Source organism: Geospiza fortis, unplaced genomic scaffold (assembly GCF_000277835.1).
Source record: "Geospiza fortis unplaced genomic scaffold, GeoFor_1.0 scaffold387, whole genome shotgun sequence".
In the NCBI taxonomy this organism is placed as follows: domain Eukaryota; kingdom Metazoa; phylum Chordata; class Aves; order Passeriformes; family Thraupidae; genus Geospiza; species Geospiza fortis.
In genome coordinates, this window is record NW_005054546.1 from 217,318 (window position 1) to 225,949 (window position 8,632).

The 8,632-nt window shown below is 54.0% G+C and overlaps 1 protein-coding gene across 1 annotated transcript in view; it reads right to left on the reverse strand.

Annotated features, from left to right (window-relative positions):
• The window catches only part of MEF2D (myocyte enhancer factor 2D), a 61,854-nt gene that overhangs the window by 21,577 nt on the left and 31,645 nt on the right, over positions 1-8,632 (reverse strand). The window contains exons 4-5 of the mRNA XM_031063970.1: positions 5,956-6,093; positions 2,301-2,511 (exon numbers count right to left, since the gene is read on the reverse strand). Coding sequence (XP_030919830.1) covers positions 2,301-2,511; positions 5,956-6,093 — 349 coding nt within the window. The remainder of the gene's footprint in view (positions 1-2,300; positions 2,512-5,955; positions 6,094-8,632) is intronic.

An 8,632-nucleotide genomic window follows, 5' to 3' on the forward strand; every position in this document is an offset into this window, starting at 1 on the left:
CTGGGATCAGTCCTGGAGCAGAATGTCCCCTCTCTGCTCCCTGGGATCAGTCCTGGAGCAGAATGAATCCTCTCTGCTCCCTGGGATCAGTCCTGCAGCTCTGGGATCAGTCCTGGAACAGAATGTCCCCTCTCCTGCAGCTCTGGGGCCTCATCCTGACACCTGAGTGCCGTGAGGCACCTTGGAGATGGGGGTGAGAGCAGTGAGCAAACCAGCTGTGTCGGAACCACGGCTCCTGCTGCATCCCAGCCAGGCCATTCCTCCTGCTCACCCCGACCCAGCACAAAGCTGCTTCTGGCAGCACCTCCCAGCCTTCTCTCCCAATCCCTCCCCTTTGCAAAGCTCCCCAGAGCTCTCAGAGCCCCAGGGGCCACAGCTGAGGACCCAGATGTCCAGGTGGTCACTGGCACCAGCTCTGCCATTTGCAGCCTGGGTGACTTTTACAGCGACATCCGAAACAGCAGAAATATTCTTTATGACCATAAAAGAGAGCCAGGCTGTGGTCACACTGTGTCCCTGTCCCCTGTGCCACTGCAGGGGACGTGGGTGACAACTGCTCTCCCCCCAGCCTGTCCTGTGCCACCATGGGCTGGCCCTGCTGGAAATGACTGCTGCTCAGAGCTGTCAGCACAGCCACATGAGTAATCACCCACAGCCAACTGCAGGCAGCACGGCCCAACTCAGAACAGCCCTTTTTAGGCAGCCAGAGCCATGTCACCAGAGTGCCACCGGCGAGCTGGATGCCAGCAGCCACCCCCGAGCCCGGGCATGGTGCCAGGCGAGTCATCCTGCACTGCCCAACCCAACCCAGATCCTGCAGGGATGCAGCTCCCAAAGAGACCCAGGCAAGGTGGGGAGGCTGCCCTCAGTTTGGGGCCAAGGCACAAACAGGGTGGCAGGAGGGCAGGAGCACACATTGAGGGGCAGGCTCCTCAAACCTGCACTGCTGTGCTCAAACCCACACTGGCACCATGCAGGGGATGCACCAGAGCCCAGTTCCCCACCAGGAAGAGTTCCTGCAGCACAGCACAGCTGTTGGCCAAGGGGGACACAGTCAGGCTCCTCAAACCTGCACTGCTGTGCTCAAACCCACACTGGCACCCTGAGAGGGATGCAACACTGCCAGGGTGCTCCTGCCACCCACGGGTGCTGCAATGTGCACCCTGGGCAGGGGATGGAAGCAGCAGAGGTGTCCCTTCCCTCAGGGATGCCCCACACTGGGTGCTGCAAGCCCAGCCAGCCATCCCCAAGCCTGGCCATGGTGCCAGGCGAGTCATCCTGCACTGCCCAACCCAACCCAGATCCTGCAGGGATGCAGCTCCCAAAGAGACCCAGGCAAGGTGGGGAGGCTGCCCTCAGTTTGGGGCCAAGGCACAAACAGGACATCCATTGCTGCCAGGAGCACACACTGAGGGGCAGCAACCCTTCCAGGGTGCTCCTGCCACCCACGGGTGCTGCAATGTGCACCCTGGGCAGGGGATGGAAGCAGCACAGGTGTCCCCTCCCTCAGGGATGCCCCACGCTGGGTGCTGCAAGCCCAGCAGGCAGGAATGATGAGGAGGTGAGTGTTGGGGAAGATGGAGCAGGAAAGCCTTATCAATATGATTGTCTGGCAAAAGATTTTGAGAATATAGAAACTCTAAGTGAGATTGAAATGAAAGCAAGCTTTGAGATCCCTCAGTTACTGAACAACTGGAAAACAATGGTGTGGCTGGCTGAAGGTGATCCCCTTTTGATGGAACAACACCCTCTGCTTGCAGACAGCTCCAAGGGGCAGAGCAGAGCCTACAGCTTGGCAGAAGGGGCCCAAAGAGGAGTTTTTAGGGTTTAAAATGTAACACAGCATGGTAATGTAGTGATTCTTATAGGCTGTATGGAAATGCTGTAGGATTTGTATCTTGTACCAGATTGGTTAGTGAGAATTAGAATATTCAACATAGAAGATTTATTGTATTGTGATGGGAACTTCACCCTCTTACCCCTTTTACTCTCTTACCCCTTTTTACTCTCTTACCCCTTTTTACTCTCTTATGCTTTTGCTTTCTTGCCCTTTTACTCTCTTACCCTCCCATCCTCTCTACCCCACTCCTCTCAGGCCTGCTCTGAGCTGTGCCTGGCAGCTCCCACAGGGCCCTGCACTTGGCCCTTTGCAATAAACCCCAATTTCCAAAAGGCCCCTGCATCCAGGCCCTTTATAAACCCCAAATTCCATGACCTGGCTGCAGAGATCTCTGCTGTCCATCCATCCCCACCGTCCTACCCCCGATGCTCCCACAGGTGAGGGGCTCACAGTGGCTCACCTGCACTGGCTGGCCTCTGTGGCAGCCCTGGGGACACGGTGTTCCTCTGCAAGGCTGGCTGCTGTGGGGACAGGAGCCGGGGGTCTGTCAGCGAGGAGGTCACCAGCGACTGGGTGACCAGAGAGCTGCCAGGGTTGCTGAACTGCAGCGAGTTCTGGTTGGTCACCGGCACCGTCACGGGCATGGCGAAGTTCGGAGCGGGCACTGTGGACTGAACAGAGAGCAGGGGGTAAAGGGGAGCCGGGGTCCTGCAGCACAGCACAGCACAGCTGCTGGCAAAGGGGTCAGGCTCTTCAAACCTGCAGTGCTGTGCTTGAACCCTGGCACCTTGCAGGGAATGCACCAGAGCCCAGCTCCCCACCAGGGAACACCAGGAAGAGTTCCTGCAGCACAGCACAGCTGCTGGCCAAGGGGGACCATCAGGCTCCTCAAACCTGCACTGCTGTGATTTAACCCACACTGGCACTTTGTGGGGATGCACCAGAGCCCAGCTCCCCACCAGGGAACACCAGCAAGAGCAATGGGCCATCCTCCTGGACATACCCAAGCTCTGTAAACAACTGTTTTGGCCTCTCTTTCAGGCTGTATTTATTTACCCCTTGTGTTTTCAGGGCAGGCAAGAAGGAGAGGCTGGGAGCAGCCCAGAGCATGAAGGTGGGCACCAGCCTGGTGGTCTGCCCCCACCAGCACCAACAGCAGCCCAGCTCGGCGCTACCCTTCACCCCAAGCAGGATTCTCTTCTCCCTTCCTCAGGCAGCAGGAAGCCAGCAGTAAATCCCCATTCTGGTGGCCAAGCACCTGGGAAAGACTCGTTTTGCTCCACAGAGCCCCTGGGTCACTCTGAGATCCTTCCTGTCTCCTGTGGGAGCTGCTGGGAAGGACGAGCTGACCCCAGGGATGCAGGAGCATCACTAAAGCTGCAGGTTGAGGACCAGCTTCACCTACCAGCGTCCCGTGGGAGCCAGACCCACTGTGATTATCCCAGCCGTTTGTCTTATGGCACTGATCTGCTCTTCGTTAACAGGAGCTGGCACCTGCTTAGAGGCTTTAGCACGGGCTTTGCTTAAGTCCCACTTTAATTTGCTCTGCGATGGAGAGGGAGAGTAGCCCAGCACTAAATGGGACCATCACAGAGCCAGAGTGGAACCCCAGCGAGGGAAGAGAGACTTGCAGCCCCTTCTCCTCCAAAAATCTGCTCCTCTATAGGTCCTGCTCCTTAGGTGAGAGAGGGGCATGGCAGGAAGGAGTAGGACAGTGCTCACCCACGCCTCCCTGCCAGGAACTGTCCCCACCTGCCTCCCAAGGGCATCCTGTCCTTCAGAGATATCCCGTGGCTGCAGCCACCCCGCGGGGCCAGCGGCTCTGAGCCTGCGCCCTGGGGCTCAGCAACTCCTACAGCACCAGGGAGAGCTGCAACACGGAGCCCTCCCTCTGCTCAGCCTTGGGAGCTCATCCTGCACGGCAGCAGAATCACAGGAGGAGGAGGAGGAGGAGGAGGAGGAGGAGGAAGGTTTCTCGGGCGTTGCACGAACACCGGAGCAGCGTTGTGTAATAAATCACTGCCAACGCGTCCGGGTGCCTTCAGAGCTCCCAGGGAGGGAGAGGAAGAGCTGGAGCTCCTCCACACCACGGCATGAGCAATGCCACGGTGGAGCTGTGAGCTGATACACCAGCCCAGGAGCTGAGGCTTGCCTTAATGCACCTGCAGACAGGTGTGAGGCTGCCACTGCCCCAGCACAACGGCAGTTTGCACAGGGGTCCAGAGTCTGGGGGAGAAGATGCACTCATCAGCCAAAATCCACCATTTCTGCTCTTGTTAGAAGGGAGGGCAAACACCAGAGGCAGAAGCCCCACGGGGCCCTTCGTTAGCAGACACAGCTGTCGTTAGGCTGCCCCTCTGGGTTAGTTCTGCTCACACACAAAACCAACCCAGCGTTAAAATGGAAAAGCGTCTTCTTCAACCACACACTCCACCTGCACTGCTCGGCCCCTCGCTGCCAGGGAGGTTTAGTGGGGGAGCCAGATGCTATGCCCTGGTGAGGAGCCACCCAGCACTTGAATGCCACCTGCTGAAAGGACCTCTGGGCACAGATTGTCCCTTTGGATTGGCCTGTCTGGATGATGGGAGCCTACTCAGGGCCCTCCCTTTGCAGCAGACACGTTCTGAGGCTGAGCAGCCCCTGCTCACGAGGGTGTTCTGCACTAAGGACAAAGCTCAGGTGGCTTTTCAGCCTATTTTCCACTGTGTGCCAGGTGCTGGGGGGATGCAGGTCCTGCTGGGGCTCTACTCCCACCCCACACCCTGGTAGGGTGGGAATCTGCAGCCCCCTAGTGAAAGCAGGGAGGCTGAGGTAGATCCATGTCCTGACAGAGCTAATGCTGCCCTGAACCCCTCTCCTCGTTGTCACAGCAGAGCTGCAAGAGATCATCACCACCTGCACTTTCCTCCACCTCCTCAGCCCTCCCAGGTCTCAGGGCAGCCTCCCCACCCTCTCCACCCTGAGATCTGGGGGATCAAAATGCAGATTTTGGGATCCTTGCGAGGCTCGTGGAGCAACACAGCGCTGAGTCAGCAAAAAACCACCAAAACCTGGAGATTTCACAAGGCCCAGTTCTCAACAAAAGCCAGAATTTCAACTTGTGGGGGCTTGCAAAGCACAGAAGGGCAGATGATTTTGGGTGGAGCTGCGTGTGTCACTTTTGCTGTGCTGTATCCACCCCTGGACAGGAGCCGCCCCCCGGCTCCCACAGCATTAATTACTGCTGCAGCAACTCGGGGCTAATCCCCTGAAGAGCCCTTGCCTGCATCAATAGTCTCTGCTCCCTTGAACTAACAACTAATTTGAAACGTGTCCCCCCCCTCCTCCTCCCGTCTCCTGACACAAATCCCTTTCAGCACTGTCCTGATGCCACCCCAGTGCCAGTGACAGCTCTGGGATCACAGGCTAAAACCTCCCTGGATTTCTGCCACAGCCACCAGCTGCCCTGAGGGCTCGCTGGATTTGGGGGGAATTAATGTGGAACAGCCCAAACCAGGCTGAGCTTTGCAAGGATGTGAGAGGTCGGCACCCTCCAGCAGCTCACATGAACACTGGGATCTTAACCCAGACAAAAATCTGGAGGATTTTTGAGGAAAAGAGGGTGAAAAAGGAGACCCTGATCCAGTAGAGGAGACAAGCAGTACTATCCTGCACTGCCTGGCCAGAGCCAAGGAGGGTCAGGAATGATTCTCCCAAGGATGGGCAACAGGAAGGGCACTCAAGAGCCAGGTGCATTCAGGGCTGCAGGGGCTGCTGGCATCGGCTCCAAAGCAAAGCCATGCAAAATCCAAAATCCACCCCCCCATCACCTGGAGGCACCGGGGAGGGGACCAGGGGGGCTGCAGGCCACCAGCTACTCACTGCGAGCCGGTAACTCTGCATCATTTTATCAAACTCCTCATCAATCTTTTTATATTTCTCTTCCGTCTGCGGGGTCAGAGCAAACACTTCGTCCCCCTCGGGGCTCTCGCACTCCCTGTGCTTCTTGTTCAGCGCCTGTTACGTGTGGGGGACACAGGGGGGCCGGGGACAGGGCGAGGGGAGGTCGAACAGAAGAGAAACAAAACAGAAAAGAACATATAATGAAGGATTTCCAGCCACGGGCAGGTACTTACACCATATCTCTTGAACAGGATATCCAGATCCTCGCTGCCTTTGCGGTATTTATCCTCCATCAAGGGGCTCTGGTCTATGGAGTCGTCGCCGTCGGGCTCTGGGCTGTCACAGCCGTTAAAACCTTTCTTTCTTAACGTCTGCAAACACAACCGGAACAGTCTGAGATGGGCAACAGGGGCAGCTCCCTGGGCAAACCCAGGGCACCACTGGGAATATCCCTCTGTCTGCTCTGGGGTGCCCTGACCCCCATGGAGCACTGACTTTGACCCTCATTCATGGAGAAAGTTTCCTAGAGTTCAAAATAAACCAGAATCCACAAAAGTGTGAAACAGATTATAGAGAGTAGTGTGGGTGCATCACTTGGTGAGAAATTGAGGTTTGGGGTTTTTAGTGTGCAAGATGGAGGGCACAAGGTGTCATCCTGGGTTTCTTCTTCCTTCTTCCTCCTTGGTTTGGGTGGTATTTTGTAATTGGGCAGAAAAATCCGCACTGAGATCAGTTATTGGGTGAAAAGGGAAAATAATCCAGGTGTCAGTTCTTAATTGGATAGTTTAGTCTTAAAAGACCTTGTAACAAAAGATTATTGGCCATTTTGTGCCTTCTGATGAAAAGCTGCCCAACTCATGGTTGTGAGACTGTTTTACTGACAAATAATAAACCCCTGAGCGTTTATTTAAACATGAACTACCATCTCAAGTGCCTTCAATCCAGAAACAGAGAAACCAACAACTGGTACCACCACAGGTCCCCCCAAGAACTTCCCCTGGACCAGGACTTGTACAAACCAACAGCATCACCCCAAGACATCAGTGACCTCCATGGGGTTAAAAAATCAGGATACAGCCCCTGGGGTTTGATGCCAACTTAGGAATTACAGCATGGGGAGCAACAGAGTGAAACTTCCTTGTTTTCAAAGGTTCTGTTTACACCAGGACTGACTTTGGCCCTGCAGGAACTCAGGACCCCCAAGAACATGCCCTGGCTTGCATGGACCAGAACCTGCCCCTGTACAAATCAACAGCATCGCCCCAAGATGTTGCTGACCTCAGTGGGGTTAAAAAAAATACAACCCCTGGGTTTGATGCCAGGGTATGTCTAATTTAGGAATTACAGCATGGGGAGCAACAGAGGGAAACTTCCTTGTTTTCAAAGGTTCTGTTTACACCAGGACTGAATTTGGCCCTGCATGAACTCAGGACTCCCAAGAACCTCCCCTGGCCTGCACAGACCAGAACCTGCCCCTGTACAAATCATCATCCCAAGACATTGCTGACCTCAGTGGGGTTAAAAAATCAGGATACAGCCCCTGGGTTTGATGCCAACTTAGGAATTACAGCATGGGGAGCAACAGAGAGAAACTTCCTTGTTTTCAAAGGTTCTGCTTACACCAGGACTGAATTTGCCCCTGCACGAACTCAGGCATCTTCGTCCCTTACAGGTGCCACAACATCACGAGGGGAAAAAAAAAAAAACCACCTTCATGCTCTTTGCTGTCCTGCAAAAAGCAGGGAAAACTTGCTTACAAACAGCCAAATAGGAAAATGAACCCCGAAATTATCGGCAAATTGTCAAATCTGACAGAGTTTCCTGACAAAAGCAGACGAGTGGCATTTGCCAAATGGAAGGGCATCACACGACAGGGCACGTGGCACAGTGACAGCTGGGAGCCCTGCTGGGGGTGACACAGGGGTGATGGTGACACCACTGGGCAGCACACCCCACGCCAAGCCTGGGCTCACAAACAGGAAAGGTTTGGGCACTGCTACATGGAGGCAATGAGGTGAGACAGCCACTCCTCAACAGGAGGAGCCCAGTGACCACAGGGCACAGTGACACCCCAAAGTCCCTCTCTCATCTTCAGCAGCACTGAGATCCACTCTGAATCCCTCTATTTTCAGCACACCAAAAGCAATTAAGGCATTATGATGGAATCAGCACTTGCCAACTCTTTTTCTTTTTTTTTTTCAGGAGTCAAAGATACAGAATTTCCTGGAAGTCTTGATCCCTTTTCATGCCAAATTCAGCAGGGGGAAAAAAAAATAATAAAATCTTGACAATTCTCTGTCTTCCTAAACAGCAACAACCATCTCCATTCTGAGGCCAAAGCGTATTTGGGAGTGGCTCTTCAGCTACCTGAGAGCTCCAGGAAGCACAGGGCCTCTGGGGAAATCGAACCCTGCAGTGAATAAATCCCACGTGGGTTGGGAACACTGCTGGTGGGATTTGCTCAGCACCACAGGTTGGGCTCAGCGGATCCTTCTGCAAGCAACGGGCACCACACCCACCCCAGCCTGTTCTCCATCCAGCTGAAGCTTTTCACAATATTTTCCATTCAAATTGCTCCTTCCTGGCCCTTCCCAGGCACCACTTTCACCCTCGTCACTGGATTCACAGAGGGGAAATGTCCTGGCTCACATACAGAAAAACTGCACTCACCCCTGACCGTGGTGGCACCTGATGCCCTGTCTGGTGTCACCAGTCATTCCTGACACCTAATAATTATTAACTCATTATCTGATAATAATGATTATGAATAATTCTTATACCTAACATTAATATTATACCTAATACATTCTATTCTATTCTATTCTATTCTATTATGTTATATTGTATTATATTGTATTATATTATATTATATTATATTGTATTATATTGTATTATATTATATTATATTGT